This window comes from Neovison vison, chromosome 3, assembly GCF_020171115.1.
Source record: "Neovison vison isolate M4711 chromosome 3, ASM_NN_V1, whole genome shotgun sequence".
NCBI classification, from domain to species: Eukaryota; Metazoa; Chordata; class Mammalia; order Carnivora; family Mustelidae; genus Neogale; species Neogale vison.
This window is the reverse complement of record NC_058093.1, coordinates 197363174-197377153: the sequence shown is the minus strand read 5'-3', so window position 1 is coordinate 197377153 and position 13980 is coordinate 197363174. Positions and strand designations below refer to the sequence as shown.

Here is a 13980-nt window from a genome sequence, read left to right as displayed (position 1 = left end):
GGTCATGATTTCAGGGTCGTGAGACCGAGCCCCATGTCAGGTTCCAGGCCGGGCAAGGAGCCTCCTTAAGATTCACTCTCCCCCTCCCTTTGACCCTCCCCCGGCCCCCTACCCACAGGTGAATGCTCTCTCTAAACCGTCAACAAACAAAAAACACTGAGATCTCACATCTGAGAAGTGAATGTTTCAGCTGAGTATTCTAATCTCGATACAGTGGTCACTGTATAAAAAAGTGACATTCAGAAGTTGGTGTGTTCTCAGTGTATTTTTTTTCTTTAAAGATTTTATTTATTTGACAGAGACAGAGCAAAAGGGACACCAAAAGCAGGGGGCAGTGGGAGAAGGAGAAGCAGGCTTCCTGCTGAGCAGGGATCCCCATGCAGGGCTCAATCCCAGGACCCTGGGATCACCACACAAGCTGAAGGCAGATGGTTAAAAACTGAGCCACCCAGGCGCCCCTTGGTGTATGTTCTTGACGGAATCCCTTCATCCCTCTATATTCTGGAGGCCTCTGTTGCCTAACCTTATTCTCTCCTTCTGTGAGGATTGTGAGAAATTTCTGGGTAACCCCTTAACCCTCATGGGTGAGAATTTCCTGGAAATACAACAGTTATTGCCAACTTGACAGGTCTACTCTTTTTTCCTGGAGAGAAAAGAAAAAACACTGAGCTAATACCCTGACCCTAACTTGACTTTTAACATTCCCTTCCTCTTTACTGTGGACTTCCTCCTCAAGGCCACGTTTTGGAACCAAGTATAACAATCTCAAAAGAAGAAAACTATCGAGTGCTCCTGTTGAACTCAGTAAAACCTTTTGCTTACAGATAATATGAAATACTTCTAACTTTTCTACAAGGGTGTGCCCTGTGTCGCTAGGGGCTGGAGAGGCTGTGAGAACAGGATCAGTGGAGCCCAGCCTACTGTATGGGTGGACAACTCAGACCTTATGTTCTACAGATGTTAAGCAGAGGCATCATCTTCATACACAAAGCTCATTAGTTGGCCAATAAGCATTTACTGAATGCCTCAACTGTATTCAGTACTGAGTTATGCGTGAGGTCAATGGGGTGTGATGCCAGCCTCGTGAATGCCAGACTGGGAGCCAGGAGGCCTGCCAATCACTGGATTTTGGGAAAACCTCAAAATGTTCTACTCCCAAGGCCTCAGTTTCTTAATGTGTAAAATTAGGAGGCCGTAGTGGTTAACCTCAGCCTTTAGGTTTCTTCCAACTAGAAAGGTCACAGAGATTAAAGGAGAATAATGAGTTCACAGGCTCCTGGATCTCAAGAGACTTCTAGATAGCTAGGGAGACTGAACAATTGTGCCCCAAATTGTGTTGTTTCTGAAAGAGCACAGCTTAGCCCCTCTCGGTGCCTAGGTGTCTTCCTCAGACTTGGTGCAAAGGGGTCACATGAACAGATTTCTGCTCATGATGCTCTGGTCCTACTGCTTTTCTGAGGATTCCTTCCTTGTGTGTACTAAGCTAGTCCCGACAGGGCCTTTGCACATGCTTCTCTTGCCGCATTGGACTTCCTACAGGAATGGTGGCTGGTTCCTCCTTTCTCATCCTTTAGGTCTCCTTGGCTCTCCCCTTCTGAGTGTGCCGTATTTTACTATCTCTAAGGTTCTTCCCTATTTTCTTTATTCAGCATCCATGTCCTTCTTCGCACTCTCCCAATTGGTAGCCCTTTGACTTGTTTTCCGTTTGCTTCCCTTGTCAGGCTGTTGGCTCCACTGGGCAGGGGTGTTTCTTGTTTTGTTCAGAATTGTATGCCCAAAGCTTAATCCACGTAAAAGGTCTCAATCTTTGCTCAAGAAATGACGTGGCAGCTCCACAGTTCTGAGGAACCGAAGGCATCTAAAGTTGCTTCCCCATAAAAATGCCCTTTTGGGATTCCCCAAGGCAGGCTAGGCTTAGGCTGCAGTAACTGCTTTCCTGTTGCCTGCTTTCTTTGGATCTAGACAGTTCTTTTCCTTGAGGAAAAAGGCTTTATGTCATCACTACGTCTTCTCCTGCGCCGCCGTGACATCATTACTGCTTCTCGCTGCCTCAGAAATCCATCCACAGCTCCTTTCTTACCCTCTAGAAACCCCCAACCTTTCTGGGCTCAGCCCAGCGTTGCGTCTCGCCCCGGGCCCCGCCTTCTACGTCACGTCCGCCCGCCCGCGCGGTGATGACGTCATGCCCCTGAGCTGGCGTCACGTGCCCCCCCGCCGGGGGCGGGCCTTGAGGGCGGTGCTTCCGGTCGACGGAGGCTGGCGGCCGGAGCTGCGGCGGCGGCTGAGACGCGGGGATGGCGGGCGCTGGGAGCGAAGCCCGGTTTGCCGGGCTGTCGCTGATGCAGCTCAACGAGCTGCTGGAGGACGAGGGACAGCTGACCGAGATGGTGCAGAAGATGGAGGAGGTGAGCTGGGCAGGGGCGCGCGGCGGCGCCTCAAGGAGGGGCGTGCGGGGTCGGGGGCCCGAGGCAGGCTGGAGGTGGCCCGAGGCGGGGGCGACCGCGGTGCCTCGAGTTGGGTCGTAGGGACTGCGAGGAGGAATGGGAGGGCAGGGGACGGGGTCGGGGTGAGGGGACGGAGCTGGGGCCGAGCGGGGGGAAAGCGCCCTGAGACGGGGCTCGAGGGCTGACCGGGTTCGGGGCGAGGCTTTGAGGCGCCGAGGCTGGGAGAGCCTGGAACGGGCATTTGGGCATTCACGGGGCCGTGGCTGAGTCTGGTGGGACGAGGAGGGAATTAGGGGGATGAGACTGGGTGATAGAAGGTAGAGGGGACTGTCGTGGAGGACTAAGGGGTGACTGAGACCGGAGGGAGGGGGTCGAGGACTAGGTCTGGGGAGGGGTTCGGGGGCTTGACGAGAGGGTTGAGAGGTGCAGGCGGACTGCAGCAGGAACTGGGGTCTGCGAATAGGTTTTCAGGGGGTGAGCGGACTAGCCGGCTTGCCTTTCCAGGATGGGTTTGGGGGGGCTGAGGCTCTGTAGCCGAGTCTGGACGGTAGTTCTGAGATGGACTTTAGGATTGGGCAGGGTCTCTGAGGTTGTGGGAGGCACGAGGCCGTGGTCTTAGCCAGGTTAAGATTTGAGGGGTCCGGGTATCTAAGAGTTCCCTAGTGTTGGAGGGTTCGTAGGGGGTCCGCCTTCATTTGGAAGTGGCCCTAGCAGAGCCGTCCGAGGTGGTGGTTCTCCTTGGTCTGGTGGGTGGGAGCAGGAATCCCTTGCTCCACAAAGTTACCCCTTCCTGTGAAAGAAGGGAATATGGGAATCTAGTGTGGTGGCTTTGCCCCAGTGTCTTACCCTGCTGGGGCCCGTGAGGGTTCCTGGAGCTATTTTTTGGGGAGAAGATAAACCCAGGGTTGGGGGACAGCCAATCCCCGCCTCTTCAGTAGTCGAGGTCCTTCCCAGCCTCCAAAAGGCACATGCCACCCTGTTTCTGGTTATCTCACTGCATCTCTTGGCAGCGTGGTTTGCTCTCCAGGGCAACTGGCTTCACGCTTGGATTTGCACTGTGTGTCTCTCCTTTCCCAGCCTTTTTGGACTCGTTCTCAGAATGTCCCATCCTGTGCATCTGGGTCTCGTCCAGGCAGGTGGGCACAGGCTGATCCCAGCTCTCCCCAGCCCATTTACTACTCCTCCTTTGTCTACAAAGTCTGAGCCTTCCCACGCCTACAGGGCTGAGCCTCTCACCCAGAAGCCCGAGTGGGGGCTTTTGGCTTTCTTTCCGAAGAGGGATTGTTCAGCACTGAGCCAGCTTCCTTGAAAGGGGGCTTGTATGGAGGTTGCACATTCAAAATCACTGGAAAACCCTCAACAGATTATTGTCCTGAGCTACAGAGAGGCCACTGTAGTAAGATGGTATCAGTCTCTCCATTAATACACCCCTTGTATTCACGGGCTTTGTAACTTGGCACATAGAACATTGCTCCGAGATGCAGTTTCCCTCATTTATGGTCTCCATGTGGCACTTTCCATTTTAGAGAATAATAAGTGACAAAATCCATCTTTCTTGACTGAAAGAGTTTCATGTCTCTAAAGAAGTAAAGTCTTTGCCTAGTTTCTCTGCTCTTCAGTTGCTGGGAGACCTTTTGTTGTATGTCAGCAGGCATCTTTCTAGTTTAATAATAAAACGGCAGGTATGTTTTTGTAATGTGTAATACCACCTACAAGTTGTTTTGCTGTGGGACTCTTCTGTTTCAGTAAGAACAGAATACTGTATTTATATTGGTGTAGTTAGATTGATTATATTCTACCGTAATAGAAATAAACGGCCTTGTAGCGGAGGGAAGATTGTGGAGAGAGTCGAGTAATTCTCCTGACTCCGAGGCTGTTAGGGAGAGCATCCCTTATTTCCTCTACTCAAGAAACTGGAGATTATTACGTAAAGGGAAAGGCAAATTAATCCAGCAGAACATTTTTGATGGGCTTTTTTTTTTTTCTTTTTTTAAGTAGAGGTAACCATCCTTCCAGAATATCCTATATAAATAACTGCACTTGATCAGAGCTCATAATCACATAGTTCAAGTTAACTTACTCAGCAGCAGTTTTTCTTCGGGGTGTAGTGCTTTTAAAACAAGGAAACTGATCCAGAAGATCAAACGTCAGCCAAGCAGCTCACCTAGCTACAGTCACACTTAGCAAATCCTGTTCCTGTGGTCACATGTGGCATGTTTCTGTAAGGCATGAATAACTAAAATTTTGGCCATGGTACTTTGACTCAGGAATTAGTGTTATGCATCGGTTTATTGGCTTTTTTTTCGGGGTGGTTGTGAGACACAGAAGAAAATACTCTGTGAACTGTCCTCTCCTGACCAAAGGGAATTTACAGACTTTGGAATCAAATATTCTAAGCTGGACGTGGCTACTTCCCAGCTGTGTGATTTCAGGCAAGTTAATCCACCTCTCTGAGCATCTGTTGGGAGAGGACTAGTAGAGTTGACGGGATTATGGGAGATAGTGCACGTTAACACAGCATGTAGTTAGTGCTCAATAAAGAGTAATTGCAGTCACTAATAATCAGCTAATCATTGTTTTAGAAAGGTGCTGATGGCCATTAATATAGCAGATCATCCTGACAAGTTAATAGGGTCTTAGTTCAAGAATGTTAAGTAAATTTTTATTTGCCAGTAGCTTAAGAAACGTCTTACCTTTCTGTCATCAAAACAATTATGTATCCCAGTAGGTCTAGGAAGAGACCGTGAATGGAACAGGCCTTTTTCAAGCGTAGAATCTCTTAACCTGAACCAAGGTCTTTTTTTTTTTTTTAATTGGCAGAAGGAAGTGTTTTAAATTGTAGAGTAAGACTTCTTCAAGCCCGAGGGGATATTTTGTGGCGACTGGCAAGCGTGGCTTGGTTTCAAAGGCATTCACTGTTAGGTCTGAGCACAGCTGGGCATTATACTTCCCTTACATTGTTTTAATTGGGGTGTGTGCACTTTAGCACAGCTCAAGACATTAAAATCATGTTGGAGCCATAGACGGTCTCCTTTCCAGTGTCCCTGTGTTTATCTTTTCCTGTTCCTCCTGTCCATTATGCAGTTGCCTAAATGTAATACCATCCAGTGATCTTTGCTCTTTCCTTTCCTGTGGGCTGACGTTTCATATGCACACATTTTATTTTTATTTAAAGTTATTTTTACATGGCAGAGGAATGTGCCTTTCTCTCTCCGTCCACACTAACCCCGTTGGACTGACAGGGCACTCCCTTAAAAGGAACTGTCGCTTAGGGGATTAGGCAGCTAAACCGCACCTCCTTGGGTCACTCAGTGTACTTCTGAGGAAATGTTGATTGGTTGGCGTTAACTAATAATTCCACCTAACTAAGGTTCAAAACCAGGATCTGTGTTCCTTTGGCAAGTGAACATGCCACATGCAGAAACGCTGAGAGGCTGAAAAACAGATTGTTTTGTGGAAAGAGTCTGGTCTGGGAGAAGCTGTTTCCCTAAGGCGTGTTCTGGTGTGATTTGTGTGGGGTTGCAAAGCTCCTGCGTGAATCATAATGGCTCATTGAAAAGTACTGACCTTGCTTTAAACCCAGGGACTGTTTCCTCAACACACCGAGTGCTGGTGGGACTGGTTTTTGGAAGTTAAGATTTAAACTCTTGGAGTATCTGCTACTAGAGTTTCTGTTCACGTTGTGCAGTCATTGTGTCAAAAGGCTGCAGCTTTTACATTTGAGTCTTCTCTTCCATCGACTTATTATTTTCACTCTTGAGTAAAAAATTACTGTGCCTGAGGTTGTTTTCTGAAATTCAGTGTTTTTAAAGGAGGCATTACGATTTTGTGGAGGGGCTCTTGGGTTTCTCAGTCAGTTAAGCGTCTGCCTACAGCTCAGGCTGTGATCCCAGCGTCCCCACTCAGCGGGAAGCCTGCCCCTCCCCTCCACTTGGGTGCACTCTCCCTCTCAAATAAACAAAGTCTTAAAAAAAAAAAAAAGGTTTAATGGAAAAGCATAGCTGAGAGTTGTGTGATGACCTTCTTTCAGTTACTTAAATTCTCTGTGCTTGGTTCCTCCACTGTCAAGTGAGGGTAGTAACTATGTGGGTGTTGTGAGGCCCAGTGGAATGGCAGGTGAAGGTTGTACTTGGCACAGAGGGGGCATCTGTAAAGGCCAGCCCTCTTGAGAGAGATTCAGGAGGTGCCTGGGTGGCTCAGTCGTTAAGTGTCTGCCTTCGGCTCAGGTCACGATCCCAGGGTCCTGGGATCGAGCCCCAAATCGGGCTCCCTGCTGGGCGGGAGGCTTGCTTCTCCCTCTCCCACTCCCCCTGCTTGTGTTCCCTCTCTCTGTGTGTCTCTCTCTGTCAAATAAATAAATAACATCTTTAAAAAAAATAATAAAAAATAAAAAACAAAACAAGTAAGATTCAGAATTCTTAGGCTGGCTGGCTTAGGTGAAATCACTTATGTAATTGCTCTGTCCTACCTGTGCCTCGATTGAAAGGGCAGTGGGTGTGGTATAGTGCAGGACTGACTTTTGATACTAGCTGCGGACCTTGGGCAGGGACTGTCTTCCCAAGTGGAGTTTGCAAATAAAAGGGATGGCAGCAGTGACCTACTTCATCGGGTTGCTGGGTGGATGAAATGAGTGTTTAAGATGCTTAGTATGGCACCAAGCACAGTGAGTGCTCAGGAAGTTGTTATTAGCTGTTACTGCTAAAACAAAAAGGCTTCATATTCTTGCTGCCATTTCAAGAAGATCGCACTTCAGTTCCTCAGCTGTGGGGCACTTACTGCATGCGAGGCATTTTAAAGATGGAAACATGAGTAGGGCATCATAATCCCCATATTATAATTTGGGGAAGAAACCGAGTACACAGATACAGTGCAAGAGAGTATGAGCAGTGGGGAGTTGGAGTTCTAGAAAATGAGCACGATGACGATGGACAGTGATGGTGGCAGCCCAGCAGCGTGGACATACCTAAAAGTGGCACTTGAGAATGGACAAAATGGTATATTTTATATTTTATCACAATTTTTTAAAAAGCCTAAGAATAAGAAGAAGGGTCCCGTGTGAATTGTAGATGATATTGAAGGGCGAGTGAAGAGGTTCTCTGGCTCCAGTAGTTACCTCCCTAGTGCAAGAGATGGATTTCGATAGGTGGGTAAGATTTAAGAAGGTAAACGGTCAGATCCAGTAACACCTCTGCGCGGGCGTAGAGTAACATAAGGGGCGTCTCTGTACCGGCAGCCAGTGCAGGGAGTCAGCGCTGTTAGGCCGGTGAAAGCCCCCTCTGTGCTCCATCCCGGGCAGCCCTGTCCACCCCCGCCAGGGTCTTAAGTTAGGTATTTACTTCTCTAAGTCGGGTTCTGAGGGAGAAATACGGGGCATCAGGAGGAAGTGACAGCAGGAAAGCACGGGACAGGCTTCCTGAGTGGTGAGTCGCATCTCTTCTGCCAGATGAGGTCTCCCACCATCAGGGAGATGGTAGGGGCGTGGGCTGGCGGGGGGAGTGGGAAGCCCGTAGTGTGGTAGCAGTGAGTTTCCATGACTTTGCGGAGCCCAAGAGCACGGTGATCAGACGTGCACTTCAGGGGGCTAACTTGGCAGCAGAGTACAGGCGGGGTGAGTGCAGGAAGGTTCAGGAAAGGCCGCTTGGAAGTGGAAATTCAGGAAAGAAGCAGCCAGGGTTGGAGCTGGGGCTCTGGAAGGCAGGATTCCTGCCTCACCAGCTTTGCCCCCCCATGTGCTCCCCCTGCCTCCTCAGTTACAGACGCACGGCACCGTCTCTTCGCACCTTCGTATACCTCTTCCATGGTGCTTGTCACACATTTTGTCTCATTGACTTTCTTGTGTTCCTGGCTAGTCTGGGGGCTCCATTTCATCCTGTGTGTCTTTGTGTCCTTGGCATGTAGGTGCTGCCAGGTGAGTGGAGCTAACTGGCCGCAGGTGGACATGAGTAAGGGGGGATCAGGGGTGAGGGCATCCTAAGACCCTGCGGCCCGAGAGTGCGGGGCACGAGCACCGGGGCGTGGCACCTCCGGCAACAGCTGGAAATACAGCTCTAGAGCTTAGGAGCGGTCAGTGGACATATAGGTTTGGGGTCCACTTCCTTCGGGAAGAATCTAAAAGTTTGGAAGTCCACCAGGAGTAACTTTTGGGCTGGGAGAAGCCCAGGGAGAAAGGAGGCTGGTGTTTTATGGGCAGGCCGATATCTTGTTACAGTGTTTGTACCGACCGTAGCAGACGAGTCGAAAGAGGAACCTGGAAGCAGACGGAACTGTTTGAGCCTCATCTGTCAAGCAGAACTGATGTGCTCTCGAGCTAAGTCACTGCTGTTGTTTGTACACAACCCTGCCTCGCGCTGGTTCAGCCTGGCGACTGTTGGACTTGACAAGGGTGTGAAAGTGATACGCATTCGGTAGGAAGCGTATTGGAATTTTTTTTTTTTTAAAGATTTTATTTATTTATTTGACAGAGAGAAATCACAAGTAGACAGAGAGGCGGGCAGAGGGAGAGAGAGGGAAGCAGGCTCCCTGCTGAGCAGAGAGCCCGATGCGGGACTCGATCCCAGGATCCTGAGATCATGACCTGAGCCGAAGGCAGCGGCTTAACCCACTGAGCCACCCAGGCGCCCGCGTATTGGAATTTTTAAAAAAGATTTTATTTATTTATTTGACAGACAGAGATCACAAGTAGGCAGAGAGGCAGGCAGAGAGAGAGGAGGAAGCAGGCTCCCCACAGCAGAGAGGCCGATGCGGGGCTCAATCCCAGGACCCTGAGATCATGACCTGAGCTGAAGGCAGAGGCTCAATCCTCTGAGCCACCCAGGTACCCCCGTACTTGGAATTTTGAGTTTGTTTTGTTGCTGGCTCACGATCTGTGGTCCCATCCTCTCCTGTGATGCTGGGTAGTGGCTGCCGCCCCCCACCCCCCATCAGCTATCTCATCACGAGGGTCCACTATCAGTACACTGACCGCCACCTGCACGGCCCTTCTGTTTGTCCCTCTCAGTGCAGTAGTCAGGAAGTTAAATGGGATCGTCAACACTTCCTTATAAAACAGGCTCATGTTTGGGCACCTCTTTGGGTCAGTCAGTAGAGCCTGCGACTCTTAGTCTCAGGGTTGTGAGGTCAAGCCCCATGTTGGGCATGGAGCTTAGTTAAATTTAAAAAATAATAAATACAATCTTTTTTTTTTTTTTTTAAGATTTTATTTATTTATTTGTCAGAGAGAGAGGGAGAGAGAGTGAGCACAGGCAGGCAGAGAGGCAGGCAGAGAGAGAAGCAGGCTCCCTGCAGAGCAAGGAGCCTGATGTGGGACTCGATCCCAGGACGCTGGGATCATGACCTGAGCCGAAGGCAGCTGCTTAACCAACTGAGCCACCCAGGCGTCCCTAATAAATACAATCTTAAAAAGGCTTTGTCATAGGTGGTTTTGCTTACGTCAGTGTTCTGAGCACAATTAAGGTGGTCTAGGGTAAGTATGGTGTGTTTGCTAGGTTAGTCGTATTAAATACAATTTTGACTTTGTGATATGTTTTTAAAAAATTTTTTATTAACATATAATGTATTATTTGCACCAGGGGTACAGGTCTGTAAATCTCCAGGTTTACACACTTCACAGCACTCACCATAGCACATACCCTTCCTGTTGTCCATAATCCAACCACCCTCTCCTTACCCTCCGCCACCTGGCAACCCTCAGTTTGTTTTGTGACATTGAGAGTCTCTTAAGATTTGTCTCCTTCCCAATCCCATCTTGTTTCATTTATTCTTTTCTTGCCCCCCAGGTCCCCCACGTTGCCTCTCAACTTCCTCATATCAGGGAGAGCATGTGATAAATGTCTTTCTCTGATTGACTTATTTCGCTCAAGAAAATACCCTCTAGTTCCATCCACATCATTGCAAATGGCAAGATTTCATTTCTTTTGATGGCTGCAAAGTATTCCAGTGTGTGTATCCACATCTTCTCTATATAGTATCCACATCTTCTTCTTTTTTTTTTTTTTTAAAGATTTTATTATTTATTTATTTATTTGACAGAGAGATACCACAAGCAGTTGGAGAGGCAGGCAGAGAGAGAGAGAGAGAGAGGGAGGGAAGCAGGCTCCCTGCTGAGCAGAGAGCCCGATATGGGACTCAATCCCAGGACCCTGAGATCATGACCTGAGCCGAAGGCAGCGGCTTAACCCACTGAGCCACCCAGGCGCCCCTATCCACATCTTCTTTATCCATTCATCTGTTGATGGACATCTACGTTCTTTCCATAGTTTGGCTGTTGTGGACATTGCTGCTATAAACATTCGGGTGCATGTGCCCCTTTGGATGACTTAATGATATTTTTTATGATGGGTTTATCAGGATATAACTCCATTGTCAATGAGGGAAGATCCGTATTTGGCTTTTTCACGGTATTTGTAGCAGAATGTTGCTGTGGGGATTACGCCCAATGTGCAGTGCAGGGTTTTCTGTAAACGCCCTGTGTCAGCCGCTGTTCACGTATGTGATCACTGACTCTGAACGTGCCGAGACAAGAGTTGGTTTGTTACCCCTCTGCTGTGTGGGTTTTTCAGATTCCGTCATTATTAGGGAAAACTGTCTTAACTCGGAGTAAAAGGCAGGAGAGTTGTTCATAGAGTTGGTTCCTGGGGAAAGGATGAAAGCAGGGAGGTGGATGGGGCTGTGTTGTCACAGACTGTGTTGCAGTATGTCAAGAGAAAGCTTTTGAAAGCATTTCTAAAAAAAAAAAAAGAAAGAAAGAAAAAGCATTTCTCACAGAATTATGAGAAATATTGTTCATTACTCTGCCAAGGAGTTGGTGTGAAAAGCAGATATTTGACTAGCTTGTTGCCGTACAAACAGTGTCCTAGTTAATGTTTCCTTCAAATCTGATGCTTCATTATCACCAGAGCTGGTGCCACCAAGAGTGGCATCTCGAGGTTCTATTCCTGTCCGTTGCCCGGTGCCTGGGGTGGCAGAGGGACAGAGGGAGCGCTGATTACTGCCTGCCGTCAGGCCGCAGCTGTCATTAGCGTGAGCACAGCTGCGGCCGAGCCGGTTCATTCATTACTCAGCCTTTACCGAGCACCTTGGGGATGGGAAACCACGAAGGCACTTCACTTTCCTCTTTTAGGATTGCGCAGTGTGCAAAAGTCAGTCTTCCCAGACATTGGGTGGGTGAAACAGTGGTGATGGGACACTAGTGGGAGGGGACCCAACGGGCCTTTGCGGGGGTGGGGGAGATCCATAGAGAATGTTTCCTGGAGGAGATGACTCGTGAGCTGTGACTCAAAGGGAGAGTTAACAGTTAATGAGGGAGAAGGCCTTCCAGGCATGGTGGGGAGACACCTGGAACAGACAGAGGAAAAGCCTGGAGAGGGGTGCGCAACAGGACTACTCCGGCCGTGCTGGAAGGTCAGGGCAGGGGGGGGCGGGGAAGAGGCCAGGGAGGATCAAGCCACCTAGTTTCACAGGTGGCTTGATCCTCTTGGCAGAGGGAGCCACGGGAGTCATAGTTGCGACTTAAATGGATGGTTCCAGCCGGGGTGGATTTGAGGGGAGAAGACCAGAAAGCACGGAGATCAGCTGGAAGGCTGCAAGCTGATTGATAACAGAGCTCCGGGACAGCCAAGATCACCGACTCGGGCTCACACCAGCCTCCTCGGAGGGCCTGGGAGTCTTGTTTTGTACCTCATTCAAACAGGAACACATTTGGTCTTATGGTTTCTCTGTCAGTGGCGGATTTTTGAAGGGTATAGGGAAAAACTAACAGAGCTGGTAACACCATCCGGAAATAAATGATAAGGAGGAGGCAAACGTTATAAAAAGCCTCATGAAAAATATAAGGTCAGTTCTTAAGCGTATTGGCTCAAGATGGGATTTGGGTTGCTAGGAAACCCTGGGCACCATTACCCTTCCTAAATGTCCAGCAGGAGGATTAACCACGAGCAAGCTGCTCAGCCCGGGACCCGTGGCTGTTGGCTTCGGGGCGGCACTTCCCTTGGCCATCCTCGAGGCCCTAATTCTGTGCACGTCCTGGTGGTTGCATGGAGAGGACTTCCATGGTGAATCAGTTTGGAAAACCAGGGCTCAGAGGTTTCGGTTTTGCTTTGCTTTGTTTGGTCCCTACTGCCTGGGTGTGTGGTAAAGCCAGAGGGCCAGACCACGCAGCATTTCCCAGACTTGCTCACGGAACTTCGTGGGGCTGCTTCCCTGGGGCTCGCCTTGGCAAGTGCTTCTGTAGGGGATAAATGTGCCATCTGCTCCCAGTGCTCACGGGTACTGCCGCTTCACACACGGAGCTGGAGTTGCTTGGTATTCCCAGCACCGGCTCTGTGTACTCCGGGCGGGCCTGCTTTCACACACTCCACCGGAGAGCGCGGGGAGCGTGTGGTAGACGGGAGCTTATTTTGGTTGTCTTGAGTAGGTAGTCGTTCCTGTTTCTGATTCCAGGTGACCAAATCTTTAAAAATGTGTTTTGTGTTTATTATAGAAAAATTTAAAAATGCAGAAAATTATAAGGAGGAAAAACAATCACGTGTAATACCACCCAGAGAGAAATACTGTTGACATTTTATATGGTTTTGTTTTGTTTCCTACTTTTCTCCCACTGGGATTATTCTGTATAGAGAGTTTTTTGTTTGGGGTGTGTGTGTGTTTTAACCTGAAGTTATACTCTGGGCATTTTCTTATTTTTATGTCCTTTTTTCTTTTTCATCATTTTTTTAAGTACCCATTGTAGGGCTTGAACTCATGACCCTAAGGTCAAGACTTATGTGCTCCACCAACTGAGACAGCCAGGGGCCTCATTTTCTTATTTTTTATCAGAATATTATATGACTGTTTTTTTGCTGTTGTTGTTTTGTTTTGCTTCGTTTTTAGCATTTTATTTGAGCGGGAGCACATGCAATCCCAGGACCCTGATATCATGGCCAGAGCCGAAGTTAGACACTTAACTGACTGAGCCACCCAGGTCCCCATGACCGTGTGTTTAATGGCTGCTTGATACTTGATCGTGTGGATATGTCCTAATTTATGTGACCATTCCCTTATTGGATAGTAGGTGCTTTTTCTTTCTTTCTTTCTTTTTTTTCTTTTTTTTTTGGTAATCCTACTTTATATTGTGATTAACCTCTTTGAACATAAATCTGTTAATCATTTTTTCTTTTTTTTTTTTTTCAAGATTTTTATTTATTTATTTGACAGAGATCACAAGTAGGCAGAGAGGCAGGCAGAGAGAGAGGAGGAAGCAGGCTCCCTGTGGAGCAGAGAACCTGATGTGGGGGGCCTCAATCCCAGGACCCTGGGATCATGACCTGAGCTGAAGGCAGAGGCTTTAACCCACTGAGCCACCTAGGCACCCCAATCATTTTTTTAAGTTGATATTTTAAGTTTTAAGTAGGCTGTTTTGTTTTTTTGTCTGTTTTTTTGTTTTTTGTTTTTGTTTTTAGTTAGAACATCAAATTCCCTACAGGAGATAACATTGCTGGTCTTTTTTTGTTATGAAATTTAAGTAGAATAATTTCATAGTAACTGATTCTTCTTTGATCTC

The 13980-nt window shown here is 48.3% G+C and overlaps 1 protein-coding gene across 1 annotated transcript in view; it reads left to right on the top strand.

Moving 5' to 3' along the window:
* The first annotated feature begins 2256 nt into the window (after positions 1-2256).
* The window catches only part of VPS37B (VPS37B subunit of ESCRT-I), a 26654-nt gene continuing 14930 nt past the window's right edge, over positions 2257-13980 (top strand). Inside the window, exon 1 of the mRNA XM_044243471.1 lies at positions 2257-2405. Within this exon, the coding sequence (XP_044099406.1) occupies positions 2295-2405 (111 nt within the window). The 5' untranslated portion in view covers positions 2257-2294. The remainder of the gene's footprint in view (positions 2406-13980) is intronic.